This window comes from Myxocyprinus asiaticus, chromosome 47 (genome assembly GCF_019703515.2).
Source record: "Myxocyprinus asiaticus isolate MX2 ecotype Aquarium Trade chromosome 47, UBuf_Myxa_2, whole genome shotgun sequence".
NCBI classification, from domain to species: Eukaryota; Metazoa; Chordata; class Actinopteri; order Cypriniformes; family Catostomidae; genus Myxocyprinus; species Myxocyprinus asiaticus.
The window spans coordinates 3763575-3781502 of record NC_059390.1 but is presented as its reverse complement, the minus strand read 5'-3'; the positions used below and the strand labels follow the sequence as shown (position 1 = coordinate 3781502).

The 17928-nt window shown below is 36.5% G+C and overlaps 2 protein-coding genes across 6 annotated transcripts in view; both read left to right on the top strand.

Moving 5' to 3' along the window:
* The first annotated feature begins 359 nt into the window (after positions 1-359).
* On the top strand, positions 360-5750 carry LOC127436542 (intestine-specific homeobox). Its single transcript, XM_051690809.1, has 4 exons — positions 360-682; positions 1134-1285; positions 3471-3596; positions 4255-5750. The coding sequence occupies exons 1-4, from the start codon at positions 454-456 to the stop codon at positions 4351-4353; spliced, it is 606 nt and encodes a 201-aa protein (XP_051546769.1). The 5' UTR covers positions 360-453; the 3' UTR covers positions 4354-5750.
* Positions 5751-8224: 2474 nt separating this feature from the next.
* Positions 8225-17928, top strand: part of LOC127436509 (protein bicaudal D homolog 1-like) — a 36325-nt gene continuing 26621 nt past the window's right edge. For all 5 annotated transcript variants that reach the window (XR_007896417.1, XM_051690737.1, XM_051690738.1 and 2 more), the window contains exon 1: positions 8225-8762. Coding sequence is in view for 4 of the 5 variants with exons in the window: in XM_051690737.1 (XP_051546697.1) it covers positions 8538-8762 (225 nt within the window). In the remaining variant the exon portion in view is untranslated. The remainder of the gene's footprint in view (positions 8763-17928) is intronic.

Sequence of the window (17928 nt, the reverse complement as noted above, 5' to 3'; positions counted from 1 at the left end):
AAACAAAGACAACTGAAAACACTGCTTAATTTATATTAAAGCATTCTATAGCGTTGCATAAGGCCTTTCTCCAGTAAGTAATGTCTCAGTGGTCTGAGATGCATGCAGAGCATCAGGGGTTCAGGTCATTATCAGTGTTTCATTGACAAAAATCACAGAGAAAACATTTGTTTAATGACTAATGAATGCAGATGGTGATAAGACTCAGACATACAGCACAGTCACAGCTCATGATGAGGTAGAAGAGTCGTTTGTTACACCGTAAACTGACAGCTCCTCCTCTCAGTGCTTCAAATCATATCACACATTGGTGCTTTACACACAACAGTGGGAAAGGGACTAGAAGAGGAAAAGTTGAGAGAGAGAGATTCTCTGAGAGCTGGAGTGCTTTAAGTCATTCTGGGACATATCGAACTACTTGAAGGACACTGAAAGACATTCTAAGGCAACAAAATGCTATTAGTTGATGTTGAATTAGAGAAACACAAGGAGAAGTCCCATGAGAGCAGAACTCCCACAAACAACACAAACTTTCTGTCACACTCTATTGAGGAAATACTAAAGAAACCATTCTCTTTGGCTGTGCGACCTGACCGAAGAGAACAGAGAAGTGTGGATAAAATATCTGGAGTTACACAGACAAAACTGAAGGCAGAAGCTCCTCAAATCAGCCAACACAAAGGTGTGTTTTGATATTATTTATTATTCATTCTGAAAGTTATTCTATTTTCCTTTTACTATAAAAAATCTTGTAAATACTTCACTAATTGTACTATTCTCTTTCTCTCTCATGCTTATAAGTTTAATGCAAAACAAATACTTATTACAACAATCTCTCTCTCTCTCTCTCTCTCTCTCCTCTCTCTAACTCTCTCTTTAAAAACTTTTCATGCAAGCCAAATATATTCATATATATTTACATTGCATTAAACTTTTAATATAAATGTGCACTCCTTATCTATTGTTTTTTCCTACTGACTTAGTCTTGGTCTATCTAGTTTCTAACAGATATTTTTCATACGTTTTGTAGCTTGTGTGTGCTTGAGGTTAAGATTTCATTGACTTTCCAGTCAAGCTTTTAGGGCTCATATCCGGCCTTTATTTCAAACAAATGTTTATTTGTTATCGCATAGTTCACTGGTCCAGTCACAGAAGGGTGCGGACTACATTCACAGTCACTCAGCTTGAGGAGCTGGAAAGAGTTTTTCAGCAAACACACTATCCTGATGTTCAGACTAGAGACCAGCTCGCCTCTCGAACCCAGCTATCTGAAGGCAGAGTTCAGGTACAACACAACGTTTCTGTCACAACTTTGACTACACAAATGCTGACAGCACACTATTTTTTAGATATGTGAAATGTGTTTCGTTCACTCAATAGAAAGTGAATAATCTTGCACAATTTCATTACAATAAGGTGTGTGTGTGTGTCTGTACATACTCACACATTTTTATTATATTGTTAAAATGTATACATTTAAAGTTTTATTAAAGTACTGAAAGTTAACTAGTTAAGAAATAGACGCCTCACGTGTCCTCACACCAGTTTCATGTACAACAGTAAAGAGAAGACTCAGGGGTGCAGGCCTTATGGGAAGAATTGCAAAGAAAAAGCCACTTTTGAAACAGAAAATAAAAAGAAAAGGTTCGAGTGGGCAAAGAAACACAGACATTGAACAACAGATAATTGGAAAAGAGTGTTATGGATCTTAACCCCATTGAGCTTTTGTGGGATCAGCTAGACTGTAAGGTGCGTGAGAAGTGCCCGAGAAGACAGCCACATCTATGGCAAGTGCTACAGGAAGTGTGGGGTGAAATGTCACCTGAGTATCTGGACAAACTGACAGCTAGAATGTCAAGGATCTGCAAAGCTGTCATTGCTGCACGTGGAGGATTGTTTGATGAGAACTCTTTGAAGTAGTTTAAGAAGTTCTGAACATTGTTTTCAAATTGTAATAGTCATTTTTCACGTTATTAATGTCCTGACTATACATTGTGATCAGTTGAATGCCACTTTGGTGAATAAAAGTTCCAATTACTTTCCATAAGAGCAAAAACTGTACATTATTCCAAACTTTTGGCCACCAGTGTATATATAATGTTGCATAGCCATACTGACTACTGACACCAATTAAGTTATTATTATCCGGACCTTTGCTGGGAAGGGAATGGAGAGATCGGACCTCTGGGAACTTTAATTGAATACCCCAGGTTTAGAAAGAGAGCCAGAGACTGGGTGGAAAATGGTCATTTATTACTAAATTATGACTGTTTTAATGCAAAACTTTACTAACATTATCAGTGGACCTCAGGGAAGATAATAAAACTATACAAAAAGAGCATTTCATTACCTGCTTAAAAACAGGCAAAACAATTATGTGGACTTTACATAAAGAATATTGTAAAATATTCAGATAAATTCAAATACTGTTTATAAATAGTTTGAGAGAGTAGGGCAACCGAGTCAACTGCATCATTCACAGCGCATCTTGGGAGTGATTGGTTTTAAGGTTAAAAGTTATTTTAAGGTAAAGTTTATAAATTAGCGTTAAAAAATGGAGAAAATTAAAAGGATTTTTTTACTGTTGCGTTCTATCGCAGTTCACTCAAATAGTCCTGCAGTGTGACATTTTTTTTTAAAAGAACAAATATTCCATAGAGTCTCTCAGTTAATATGGTCATAAAAACTACTATACTTACTATTAAACTGCAACCCATTAAATGCTGAAAACGTGTGTGTGTGTGTGTGTGTGTGTGTGTGTGTGTGTGTGTGTGTGTGTGTGTGTGTGTGTGTGTGTGTGTGTGTGTGTACAGGTTTCACTATATTTGTGAGTGCCAAATTTGTGAAAATGTCCTCACTAAAATAGTGAAACTAGTTGAAAACCCACTAGCGAGGACATTTTAGGTGGTCCTCCTCACTAGTAAAAAGGCCCATAAATTGGCCAAATCACGTTTAGCTTTAAATCTACTGATGTGCACAGGTTTCTGTGAGAGTTAGGTTTAGGATTAGGGTTAGGGGATAGAAAATATCATCAGCCTGTTATGAAATCAATGGAGGTCTTTGAGATGTCATCACTTATATGGTTAAACTGTGTGTGTGTGTGTGTGTGTGCGTGTGCGCGTGTGCGTGTGCGTGTACAGGGCCATTTCTAGGCATAGGCAAACTAGGCGGCTGCCTAGTGCTGGGAGGGTGCCAAAGAGGAGGCCTCTGCCATCCCCCCCAATCCCCCCGATGGGGGCACCAATAGGGAGGGCACCAGAATGGTCTGAAACGGCCCTGTGTGTGTGTTGTGTGTGTGTGTGTGTGTGTGTGTGTGTGTGTGTGTGTGTGTGTGTGTGTGTGTGTGTGTGAAAATATATTTCACACACATTTTCAGTAGTTTAACCAAAGTTAAAGAAAACTTAATTTGGTGCTTTCTGCTTTGTACAAAGTTTCCCACCAACTCTGCATTATTGATCATCTGTGTTCAGATCTGGTTCCAGAACCGAAGGGCGAAGTGGAGACGCAGTGAATCTAAAGGAGGACACACACCTCTAACAGTGCTGAGAGACACAAAACACACTCACCATCCCCTACCTCCTCTCCTCTATATTCCGGTAAACACCCTCATTCATCTTTTTCACAATCACTCCATCCTGCTTCAGGATCTTTGATAGAAGAGTTAAATGACTGTAGCCCACTCATGTTTCATAAATCACTGTGAAGAAAAAACAGTAGCATACCATTAGAACTGAAAAGTCTTGCATGTTAGATATATTTATTTGTGTTAATGTTCTTCTAATTAATCCAGATCATAAAGATTTACCGTCCTGCAGAGTTTAATTCCAATCCTGTGAAAACACACCTGCCTGTTATTTCCATAGCTCTTGATTGGCTGTTTCAGGTGTGTTTGCCAAGAACTGGAGCTCAGCAGGACTATAAATCACCCCAGCATGACTGAGCACCTGAATTGGAGAAAAATTATTAAAAGAAACAGCTTTGAAATATCAAATGTGATTTATTGTTTTGATTCAGACCACCTCATTAGAGACTGCCATTTAATTTTCATATAGCTTTTATTAGAGATTAATTATAAATAGTTGTATACAGAGAGCAAGTTTTTATATATATATATATATATAAAGATTGCTATATTCCATTGATTTATAGAGAGTTTGATTTGTGAAAAAAAAAATAAAATAAATGAAAACAATTCCTGTTTAGCCTTTAGCTGAGATTGAAATGTACTATCTGACTGGTTGCTTTCAATTCCAGTGTGTGAGGATTGAACAGAAGTTCTGCCCACCGGGGTCAATCTGCCATCCTATTGGTTCTACTGAACGCGCCACCCTGGAACATCATTCTTACTTTTGAGTTCATCGGTTTCATGGGTCACCAAGCCTAGCAACCCAAGAGTACAACTACACTTTTTCAACAACAGTGCTATAAAGGTTTTGTCCCATTTTGGATCTAAACAGTGCTTTCTGAAATGGCACATTGTGCCTTGTAATATATTAGTTGTTTATAGTAAAATTCAACAGAGTCACATTGGTGTCTATAAAGACTTAGTGACTTATTTTGTACATTAGAATTACCTTATTTGTTTTAATACCAAATCATATGTGATATGATGAATGTGGCAAGTTGTAAATCAGTTTGCTTATCTCATCACAATGAAAACCTGATAAAACCACCAAAAGAATAATGTAATTTGTGACACAGCACTTGTAACCAAACTGACTGTACTAATAGATTCCTAGAATCCTAGAAGAGAAATGATGACATGTGGTCTGAGTACTGTCATATCTTATATTCAGGCAATGGAGAAACTGATAGAAAGATGTTAAGAAGGTCTAGAAAGTTCACATTACAGTCATGTATATGGATCAGTGCTATTTTCTGACAAATATCACAGATCTGTAATCCAATTTACATTCAGTGGCATGAAATGGGAGCATGTGTCTATGTGTATGTGTGCATGCATTAAAGCAACCTAAATATGTATTAAACTAGATTGTTTATATTCTAATATTGCTCTATTTAACAGCATCAAGATGTTATCTCCGCCCTCCAAGCAATAGACCATAAGCTTGAATGGATATGGTGCCATAAATGAATTTTGTTGTTGAGATTTCTAATTATCACTGAATTGGTTTATTGGCTCTTAAACCATAAAGTGTGGCCTTATCTTAATTTGACTTTGAGTTCACAGGCAGGTCAGGACAGGTTGAGAGGGCGAACACAAGGATGACTTCACATTGAAACCTGAACGAAAACAGACGTCAAATAATGGCAAAAAAGCTGATGAAAAATTAAGCTACACTTACTTAACCGAGATAGAAAGATCTAAACAGACGTGTTATTCAGGGTCAGAAATTTGCTTTTCCATTAAGGGGTAATATTTGCCCCTGGATTTGATTTTCAAGGGCATTTTATATCTTTTAGGGCTTTATTTTCTCTCTAACCAAATTCAAAATGTGATCCCTTTATGTAAAATTCAATCCATTAACATAAGCTGTCAGAATGAATAACTATATTGAGAATTATTTTACCTCTTGCCCATAAAATTCAATCAACACCAACTCATTCTTTATACAATAATATGTATAATTAGGCCTAAAGGAGATCATTAGGGGGCAAGTAATATAGTTAATATAATTATCATAATATAATAAGTAACTATATCATGGTAGTATTTGTTTTACTGCCTTTCATTTCTGATGATTTAAATAAAATATAATTGTATTACTCTTTTTTCACTTTCATGCTATAATAAAAAAATATTGTTTTACGCTAAACATATCTAATGAAAAGTTTAATCTAATTATTGGATTGAAATCTAATAGGGATAACCACTGAAAATAATGGGATTTACAAAACAAAACCTAGAAAGTACTGTAATAATGCATTAACATGAGTGCTTATATGTCATGGAAATGCATTTCAGTTCATTCGTTTTTGTATGCTTTTTATTTATTTATTTATTCTATTTTTTTCTCATTTTTCATTCTTTTGGTTTTGGGATGAAATATGACCCTGAGTATGTTCTTGATAGGCTCTGTGAGATTCACCCATGTGAAGTATTGTGTAACAATCAAGCACATGTCTTCAACAACCAACCTTCATAAAAATACAAATTATCGTTTGTTCATGTTTGGCATATAAATCAAAAATGCGCATATGAACTCCTTGGGAGTCTGAATGGGGGTCAATCTGTAAACATAAAATACTCACTGCTTCAAAAGTATAGCCACAGGATGTAAACAATATGTGTTAACATGATTTTAGTGTGATAAAATCACTTTCTAACCTTTTCTGTGTAAAGTTATAGCCAATTTGACAACTTTGTTACCATGACGATGTAATGTCAACAAACCTTTAACCCTAAAAGGACTGTAAAGATGACAATTTAAACAACTTTACAGCTCAAATAATACATGAGTTTTGACAGAAGAATTAATGTATGTACTTTAAAAAAAAATAAAAAATTATAATTAAAATAAAAATAGCCTCCAAAAGTTGGCCCCATTCACTTCCATTGTAAGTGCCTCACTTTAACTTCGATTTTGCTTCTTTATTTATTTCTATTTTTTTTAAAGGAGGGACGAGTCGAAATTAATTTTTGTGGTAATCAACATAATGCCACAAATGCTGTAGATTGAGCTTAACTTGTTTCAAACCTGGAATATCCCTTTATTATGTCCCTGCTACCTGACAAATACCGCCAAAGTTTTTGATGACGCTGAAATTGGTGTGTCCTTTCTGAGAAATTTCCTGACAAACTTTCTCTGACAGGCCTGGGCTCGGTAAACGATTAAATAAAGTATGAGGGAAGCGGCCCGCCCTTTATTAGCCAATCAGAAACGCCGTTTGCCTGTCAATCTTTTTGCTCGTTCGGGTTTCCTGAAATCGGATTGGCTGACATGTCTTTGGAACGTTCAGGTGTTCGAAGAAATGACGTGTGATTGAAGTTAGCAAAACGGCGGGAAATCACCTTTAAAAAGTGGTAGTGATTTGCTGATGTGTAAAATGCTCATAAGAACAGAATAAATAAATAAATAAATAAATAAATAATCATAATTAATAACAACTCTGTCTCCTCATTCTAGCTGAACAAGTTCTTTGGTCTGTACATACATTTTTTTTAGAGACGTTTTGGCCATATCTGTCCCAATAATGGCCCTAGAAATACAAGTTCATGTTCTTTGGGTTGTTATAGGGTGTTCACTAACCTGGACACTTTAACACAGTCATGTTTATTTTTACAGCGGCGGCCTTACCTTGACGTTATTACTCTTCCAAAAGTTCAACTTTTCACCTTTGCGTTATCGGGACTTTACAGCCTCCGACCAATAAAGTAATGTCTTGATTATCTCTGTCTTATCAGGGCAACCTTCTGACTGAGACAGAAAACGCTTGTATTTAATTGGCCGATAGTTTGTGCAGGATTAATTAAATTTGCTGACTGATATATGCAGATGTTGGATCACAGATTTTTTTTAATTTATTTTTTTATTATTATTTAAGCAAAAAACACGAGAGTGAGTGGTGCATTAAAATTGTGTTAAGGGTGTTATTATCGTGATGTAACTACACATGTCACAATATGTATACCTGTATAATTAATATACAGTCTTATACAATATTATCTGGTGTACAAAATTATTGACAGTTTTCAAACGGGCATTTTAGGAGTCTTCTGCCCTCTTGTGGTACTTTAGAGAAAGGACTAAACAGATTGCCGTCTTTGAAGGGTTCGTTTAATCAGATTTGGCACAAACAAATTCATTTAGGTTTTGTTATTATTATTATTATTATTATTATTATTTATTACCTAAATTCAAATTGTCTTTGATTGATTAAAATTGCACATATGCAGGAATTCTTGTGAAAAACTCAATTTTACTTTAAACTTCTTTGCTCATGAATATTAATGACGTAACGTGACGTTTGTCAAGCAAGCCTACATAATTAGCTGAAAAGTAGACGGTAAGCCTGTGATTTTTATTTAAATGATTTATTTTATAATTGTATATCCTTGTGTTATATTCCCCTGGCCAATCAAATAAATAAAAAAATAAAATAAATAACGAATCCTACTATAAGCGGCTTATGAATATTAACTACATCAAGTGACTGGGCGCTCCCGGAAGGTTACAAGCAACGTCAGCGCTACAGATGTCATATTCATGAGCTCGCGAAGAGATGCTGCAGGATGTGCTGACGTCACAGACAGGAGGAGACGGCCGAAGTGAGTTAGGACACTTTTCTCCATCCTAGAGATGGCGTTCCAATACCCATGATTAAGCAGAAAAAAAAGCGAAAGAAAGGATGCGAGGCCCTTCAATTCAACCCTCTTTTCTGGACCGCGATGTTTATTCTTCGCTCGAAATGAGTTAGGATATATATTCTTTGTTTTTGAGTAATTCATATGTCTGGATCACTGACTTTCTACTGGAGGTTCGGATAAGGTGTTGGTGCCTCCTCTCCGTCCATCCATCCATTCATCCATCCATCTAACGCAGGGACGGGGCGAGGAAGGTGGAGGGGCCGCGGCGATGGCTGCTGGGGGAGGTGGAGGAGGATGCGGGGAGTCGGTGGATCATTACCGGGCGGAGGTGGAGCGGCTGACCCGCGAGCTCGTGGAGGCGAACCGGGAGAAAGTCCGGGCGGCAGAGTGTGGTCTGGTGGTGCTGGAGGAGAACCAGACCCTCAAACAGCAGTATGCGGAGCTGGAGGCCGAGCAGGAGACCTTAAGACAGGAGCTGGAGCAACTGCACGAGGTACGCACACCTTATTCTGCCCTTACTCTTTGGGGACCTTAACCATATGTTATGCTATGCTATGTCATGTCGTTACAACAAATGTGTGAACAATGTGTGATATGCAAAAAGTGTGTAGAACAGAACAGAGTAGAATAGAATAGGACAAAACAGAATAAAGTAGAATAGAATAGATTATTGCAAAAAATCTACAAGAACAAGGGTGACACACAAGTGTGTAGAATAGAATAGAATAGCTCAGAACAGAATTGTACAATAGAATAGCACAGAACAGAATGAAGTAGAATAGAACATTGTCAAAAATGTATTAGAGTAGAACTGAACAGAATAGAAGAGTATAACAGAATGGCACAGAACAGAAAAATGTAGAATATAATAGAATATTGCCAAATATCTATAAAAACAAAGGTGACATACAAGTGTGTAGAATAGAACAGAGTAGAATAGAATAGCACAGAACAGAATAATATAGAATAGAATTTGGCCAAAAATCTAACAGAACAAGGGTGACACACATGTATAGAAGAGAACTGAGTAAATTAGAATAGAACTGAATAGAATAATAGAATAGAATAGCAGGGAACAGAATAATGTAGAATAGAATATTGTCAAAAATCTATAAAAACAAGGGTGAAATACAAGTGTGTAGAATAGAACAGAATAGAATGTTAGAATGGAATATAATTGTATAAAGTAGAAAAGAAAAGAATACTGCAAAAACAAGTGTGACATACAAGAAGTGTGTAGAAGAGAACAGAGTAGAATAGAATAGAATAGTGGAATAGAATAGCACAAAATGGAATTAAGTACAATAGCGTAGAATATTGCCAAAAATGTATAAAAACATGGGTGACATACAACTGTGTAGAATAGAATAGAAAAGAATAGAATAGTAGGATAGAATAGCACAGAACAGAATAAATTAGAATATAATAGAATATTGGAAAAACAAATATAAGAACAATGGTGGCACACGAGAAGTGTGTAGAATAAAACAGAGTAGAATAAAATAGAAAAGAATAGAATAGTAGAATGGAATAGCATATAATAAATAGAATGGAATAAAATATTGCCATAAATCAGTAAGAACAAGGGTGACATACAAAAAGTGTGTACAACAGAACTGAGTAGAATAAAATGGAACAGAAGAGAATAGTAGAATCAAATAGAATAGCACAGAACATATTGAAGTAGAATAAAATAGAATATTGCCAAAAATCAATAAGAACAAGGGTGATGTACAAGAAGTGTGTAGAAGAGAACTGAGTAGAATAGAATAGCACAGAACAGAATGAAGTAAAATAGAGTAGAATATTGCCAAAAATCTATAAGAACATGGTTGATGTACAAGTGTGCAGAATAGAATAGAACAGAGTTGAAAAGTTGGATAGAATAGTACATAAATCTATAAGAACAAGGACAAGTGTGTATCTTTTCTACTAGTACGTGAATTACATGAAAATGAAAAAAAAAAAAATATTGAGTAGAATAGAATAGAATAGAATAGAATACTGCCAAAAATGAGCAAGGATGACAAACAATAAATTAAAACAACCATATCAGTAGTAAAGAATACATAGGCAAAAAAACAAAAAAAAACAATACTCAAACCTTGGAGGCTTTCATATTGATATATCAGACACACAATTGAAAAGTCTATATTTTTCAAGTTTTGTAACATATGCAAAGGTTCTTTGATTACCAGATCCATCTTAAAATTTTAAGCAGATCTGACAGTGCAGCTCTGGAGTATTGGAGAGTATAACAACAGAAATATACTAGCCATTGCAATGGATGATGATTCTTTTATGGGGTTTTGTGGGTAAATAATACATATTGTTCTCAGTAACAAATGAGATTTGATCACTACTTGTCTATAGTGTGCCCAAAGACTTTGTGTTGTTGTAATGAGAAATGATTTGCTCAGAGTCCAAGCCTAGTTGTCATCATCACAGATAAATGATGTGTGTTCCAGTGAGTATTTTCAGGGGACAATTTTTTGCTTTTTACTCATCATTTAAAAAAAATACTCAAATGTATTTTCTTTCTTTTATCATTTTTTAATCTCCAACAAGTTTTGAACTAAGCCAGAGATTTTGAGAACATTTTCGAAAAAAAATGGTTTTGCAACAATTTATTTGTGAACTTAAAGTAATTACAATGCTGCTGTGTTTCTGTAACGTCCTTGCACTTATACCATAAACATTTCAGATAGACTACAGAATTTCATACTTCAGAAATTATGTCCTCACCTGATATAACACGGCAGAGCTTGTATTCTATGCACCTCTCCTTTCTGCAGATTTATTCATAGCTTTATTAGTAGGCTTGTGTACTCTTGCTGACTGCAGTGGACTCTGCTGAAGGTTAGCATAGGGTGACGGGTGCTAGCATACAAGCTTATGGGTAATAAGATTGACAAAGAGACAGTTGACCAGCACATCTTACACGAGTCCTCCATGCACTTGATGCAGAGACCTTCACTGATGCACTGCCAACAACCCAAACTAATACAAAACTATGATTAAATGATTAAATAATGCTAATGTGATTGTTTTATTGGCAATTATGTGTCTTTGCCTGTATGTTTATGAAATAGTAATGGTAATCTGAGACATATGAGTATGATGAAAGCATTTGCGTACAGTTGAAGTCAGAAGTTTATATACATTTAGGTTGATGTCATTAAAACTCATTTTTTAACCACTCCACAGATTTAATATTAGCAAACTATAGTTTTGGCAAGTCGTTTAGGACATCTACTTTGTGCATGACACGAGTCATTTTTCCAACAATGGTTTACAGACAGATTGTTTCACTTTTAATTGACTATATCACAATTCCAGTGGGTCAGAAGTTTACATACATTGAGTTAACTGTGCCTTTAAGCAGCTTGGAAAATTCCAGAAAATTATGTCAAGCCTTTAGACAATTAGCCAATTAGCTTCTGATAAGCTATTTGGCTAATTGGAGTTAATTGGAGGTGTAACTGTGGATGTATTTTAAGGCCTACCTTCAAACTCAGTGCCTCTTTGCTTGACAACATGGGAAAATCAAAAGAAATCAGCCAAGACCTCAGAAAAAAAAAATTGTGGACCTCCACAAATCTGGTTCATCCTTGGGAGCAATTTCCAAATGCCTGAAGGTACCACATTCATCTGTACAAACAATAGTACGCAAGTATAAACACCATGGGACCATGCAGCCATCATACCGCTCAGGAAGGAGACGCATTCTGTCTCCTAGAGATGAACATAGTTTGGTGTGAAAAGAGAAAATCAATCCCAGAACAACAGCAAAGGACCTTGTGAAGATGCTGGAGGAAACAGGTAGACAAGTATCTATATCCACAGTAAAACAAGTCCTATATCAACATAACTTGAAAGTGCACATGGGCACAAAGATCTTACTTTTTGGAGAAATGTCCTCTGGTCTGATAAAACAAAAATGTAACTGTTTGGCTATAATGACCATCGTAATGTTTGGAGGAAAAAGGGTGAGGCTTGCAAGCCAAAGAACACCATCCCAACCATGAATCACAGGGGTGGCAGCATCTTTTTGTGGGGGTGCTTTGCAGCAGGAGGTACTGGTGCACTTCACAAAATATATGGCATCATGAGGAAGGAAAATTATGTGGATAATAGGATATATTAAAGCAACATCTCAAGACATCAACCATGAAGTTAAAGCTAGGTCGCAAATGGGTCTTCCAAATGGACAATGACCCCAAGCATACCTCCAAAGTTGTGGCAAAATGGCTTAAGGACAATAAAGTCAAGGTATTGGAGTGGCCATCACAAAGCCCTGACCTCAGTCCGATAGAAAATTTGTGGTCAGAACTGAAAAAGTGTGTGCGAGCAAGGAGGCCTACAAACCTGACTCAGTTCCACCAGTTCTGTCTGGAGGAATGGGCCAAAATTCCAGCAACTTATTGTGAGAAGCTTGTGGAAGGCTACCCAAAACATTTGACCCAAGTTAAACAATTTAAAGGCAATGCTACCAAATACTAACAAAGTGTATGTAAACTTCTGACCCACTGGGAATGTGATGAAAGAAATAAAAGCTGAAATAAATCATTCTCTTTACTATTATTCTGACGTTTCACATTCTTAAAATAAAGTAGTGATCCTAACTGACCTAAGACAGGGAATGTTATCCACGGTTAAATGTCAGGAATTGTGAAAAACTGAGTTTAAATGTATTTGACTAAGGTGTATAGGTCTGACTTCAACTGTATATATTATTCATAAATGTCTATTTCTGCCATTCAATATTCGCCCTTAGAGAGCTGCTTGGATTTCCTACTTTGAGTTGCTATGACCTGAAACAACTGATAACTGCAATGTCAAGCTTAATAATAAAGCAAGATAATAAAAATGCTAAAATTCAGAAACACTTTTTATATACAGTATTCCATGGCAAGTGCAGCTTGTATGCTGCCAATCAATTCATACATATATATTTGTCCTTTCTTTAGATAGTCTGGCAATAACCTCCATCAGCTTACCTACAGTGTGTGACTCGTAATAGTGTGTTTTATTCCAGCTGACAGTATCAGTGTTTTGAAATCTATGAAGACTGAACCTGTCACAGAGCGATAACATTCATATTTTAGGCAGTATCTCCTACTGGTAAAAAGACTAGCAGTGTTTTATCCTACCTAGTGTTCAGCATCTTAAAGGGACCGCTCACCTCACTCAAATCATTTACTCACCCTTATGTTGTTTCAAACCTGAATGATCTTCTTTCTTCTGTGGAACACAAAAGGAGATGTTAGGCAGAGTATCAGCCTCAGTCACTATTCACTTTCATTGCATCTATTTTTCCATACAATGAAAGTGAATGGTGACTGAAGCTAATATTCTTGCTAACATCTCCTGTTGTGTTCCATGGAAAAACTAAATTCATATGGGTTTGGAACAATGTGAGGGTGAATAAATGATAACAGAATTTACATTTTTGGGTGACAAAATTCTTTTAATGGAGTTCTGAGTTATTTTTACTTTGAGTGTCAACTTTTTCTCAGATGTTTCCCCAAAAATGCCTTAGAAGTACTAAAAATGAGAAACAAATGAGACAATTGAACGAGAGAGTCCAATCCATTTTGTTTCGTTCCATACAGCAGATATATTAGTGTTTATTCTATTCTGTTCCATCCTGTTCCATTTAGTTCCATACATATACTAGTGCCTACTCAATTCTGTTATGTTTCATTCATTAGATATGTTAATGTTTATTCTATTATATTCTGATCTGTAATTGTTTGTCCTGCTCTGTTTCATCCCATGAAAATATTAGTGTTTGTTCTATTCTGTTCTATTTTGTTCCATAGATTTAATGTTTATTTTGTTCTGTTCTGTTTCATTCCATTTATATAGATATATCTGTGAGATGCTGTATATATGTTCTGTTTCATTCTATAGATATTGTTGGGCCTCATGTACTCAGGAGACAAAGGCAGGCCTACATACAGTCATAAAGCCTGACTGCGGCCTGTAGGAACACTCAAAGCTTGATAACACAAACGGCGCCAATATCAAACAAAGGGAGCCCAAAACATACTACAGATCCCATCAAGCCTTGCTCACTTTACACCTAGGTGTGATATTCTGAAGGATCGAACTCTCAACTCCTACTGGATGAAATGCATGACAGAACACATCCCTCAACCATGACGTCATCGAGAGTATATAACCTCGGAGATCCTTCTAAGCTTGGTTTCCAGTGACAGTATGTGCCGCGTCTAGTTGCAGCCCTGCTGCTCCCAGGTGTAGCCTGGAAGTAACGTACGTACCTGAACTTTGGCCATACAGTCTCCATCTCTCTGGATGAGCCGAGAATTCTCCGTGTTCCACTGAGCACGCTAACGGATCTGAAGGAGACCACTGAGCAATCCGCGTCTCACCCTTTTGCCTGCAGAAGTGAAGAAAGAAGATTTCTCTTCCTTCTTCAACCAAGTCAATTTTGCTGATTTCTCCGCCAACCCGCCGAGAATCTTCCGCCATACTGCCCACTGACAGAGCGAGGAAACAGCCTCCCGTCATCACCCAAGCTTCAAGGAACCGAGTTGGAGTCAAATGATGGACGAACACACATTCTACCTGCGTCCTCATGCGATTCAAGTAAGAGGTTTACGTCTGGGCAGAGATAGATTATTATAGTGTGTTATTCTTGTGTATCAAGGCTATTGCTTGTACAGTTTATGGACCGCTGAGTCCGCTCATTGCTGCTAATAATACTCAAGGTATTATTGTAACTTACAGTACTGTTACCACGAATGAGATTTGCTGTGTTGTCGTCCAACAATGTTGGGCTGTTTGTGCATTTTCGCCATCGCGGGTGAGACGGGCACACTGAGTTTATCCATTAAAAAACCAACGACCGTAACGGCTCGTAATCCATCCGCCGCATCTCTGAGTGATAAAACTAACGGTTGCCTTCTCGGCTTCGGTGCCGTCACTCTGTTCTCTCTCTCTCGTACTAACCACACACACACATACGACCCCTCACAAACATACCCGCACATACATTTGGTGAACAGATAACTTGGCGATAGAGTCCAGCTTTGTCCCTAAGTTATCACACCAGCGGAGACGGGTAAACGGGCAGACGCCATTAACCAGTCTCTCTGCCCACATTCGAGGCCACATTCTCTGGCCGGAAACCTCGTGTGACGTACTCTCCACGAGAGCCACGACCGCCATTTTGTGCCCTCCTTCTCTCCTTACACACACACACACACACACACACACACACACATACACCCATTCACACACACACACCTACCCTCCTATCATGTATTATAGGCTTATTTGTTACCATATCTTATGTTACTGCTTAGTTTGTAGTTGGAAGTCGGAAGTTTATCGACTGCATCATATTGATTATTAATTGATATTACTGCATCAATAAACTTTGGTTATACTTTAAAGAGAAGTGTTTTGGTATTTTTCTGCATGCACCTGTGTCAAGGGCTGGCAAGCCTTCATTGTTTACCTTTTGAATGTTGATGTTCTCCAGAAGTCAACTTTCCTAAGAGAACAATCCTATATTGAGACTGCTATACTGTCTGGTTATTAGTCCCTGATTCCAGGGTGGTGCTCCGGCAATATTAATCCTAATTAATATTCTATTGATTTTAATAATTAATAGTTACCTTTGATAATGATTAATATTCTATTGATTTTGATAATTGATAGTTATCTTTGATGATTGTTGATTTAAAGGATTAGTAAGCTAATGTTGATTCTAATCAATGTTCTGTTGATTTTAATAATTAATAATTATCTTTGATAATTATTAATTATTGCTAATAACCAAACCCGCTCCTGAACGAAGAGCCCAACAGATATATTTGTGTCTATTCGATTCTGTTCTGTTTTATTCTGTTTCATTCCATAGAAATATTTGTGTTTGTTTATTCTATTTTGTTCTGCTTTGTTCCGTGTATATTAGTGTTTATTCTATTCTGTTCTGTTTCATAGATATATTACTGTTTCTATTGTATTCTGTTCCATTTCGTTCCATAGATATATCCATGTCTATTATTTTCCATTCTGTTTCATTCCATAGATAAAGTATATTAATATATATTCTGCTCTATTCTATTCTGCTTTGTTCAATAGAAATATTAGTGTTTTTATTTTATTCTGTTCCATTTCATTCCATAGATATATGCGTGTCTATTCTGTTCCGTTCTGTTCCATTCCATAGATACAATATATTAATATATATTCTATTCTGCTTTGTTCAATAGAAATATTAGTGTTTCTATTGTATTCTGTTCCATTTCGTGCCATATATATATATATATATTCATGACTATTCTGTTCCGTTCCATAGATATATTAATGTCTATTCTATTCTATTCTATTCTGTTTTATTCCTAAGAAATATTATAAAAAAAAATAAATAAGGACAAATAAAAATAAGAAACGAATGAGACAATTGTTGGAGTGTAGAGTTAAAAAATAAATAGATGAACTGAAATGGGTTTCCAGAGCTATAAATCACTTAACTGTGCCCAGAGTTAGTGTGTGCAGGGACGTGGCATATATGTGAATGAAAAATGCAGAGATGTGCATTAGCAGCAGCTCAGAGCTAAAAGCTTTGCTGCTCATAGAAGGTGGGACAGCCCACTTATGTCATAGGCAGTAACTTGCTCCTTGTTGGCAGGTTTTGCTATCCGGGTAGAGACAAAATGCCTGATTATGTCCACAAAAGAAACTGTCTGGACCACCTTGCATGGGGAAGTTATTATTTTTAAATCTAAAATTCCAGAAGTCAGGGTAAGGATGAGTCTATAATAATTATAACTAGATATGAGCAGTGTTTCTGGGTGTTTGCTTTGGTGTTCTGGAGCTCACCTCCAACTATCTGTTATATTATGGACTCTATGGCTTGGGACCCTCTTTTAATGCAAATCTATGGGATATCTTCACCCGTGCTATTGTCCACAATAAGTCAGACTGCTTAGAAACAAATAGCACACATACTTGATGTACCCTTTATGTTCGTAGCGCAAATGGTTATGCGCCAAAGTTTAATACAAAGTATGAGCAATAGTAATAGTGATGATTAGCTAAGCAATCACCACTTTTTAGCTTGTGTGGATCTTATATCTGAACATAATTTTGTGTTTTTGTATAAGATGGTTACATCTGACACAAGAATGAGTCTGTTATAATTAACACCTTTGTATCAAAGGCCTCTGCTCTCTACCTATTGAGGGCAGAGTTCACACAGAGGTAATAAACACTGAAAGTGCTTTGGTCAGAGTTTGGAGACATGTCTGCTCCTGGTTATGAATTATGGATCGAACAGATCCAGGCACTTCAGGGAGGTATGTGAACGTCAAGTTGTATAATACACAGAGAAACATTTGCTGCATAATTTACATAATGAATGATGTCATACTTTTGCCTTCATTAAAACATCACCTGCAATGGTTGAAACCACACAAACACAGCTCATTTAATTGGCTTTATTTGAGTCAGATGTTGGCATTTCACGGTGCACATACAGTGGGGTCTAAAAGTCTAAGACCACTAGATAGATTATGAAATCCAGAATTTCTTAGTATTTGACATGTCTTTCTTTTGCTTTAATGACACCATGTATTCTTGTATACAGAAGCTGTCTGTGCTAATTTGGAATGGAGAGGTGG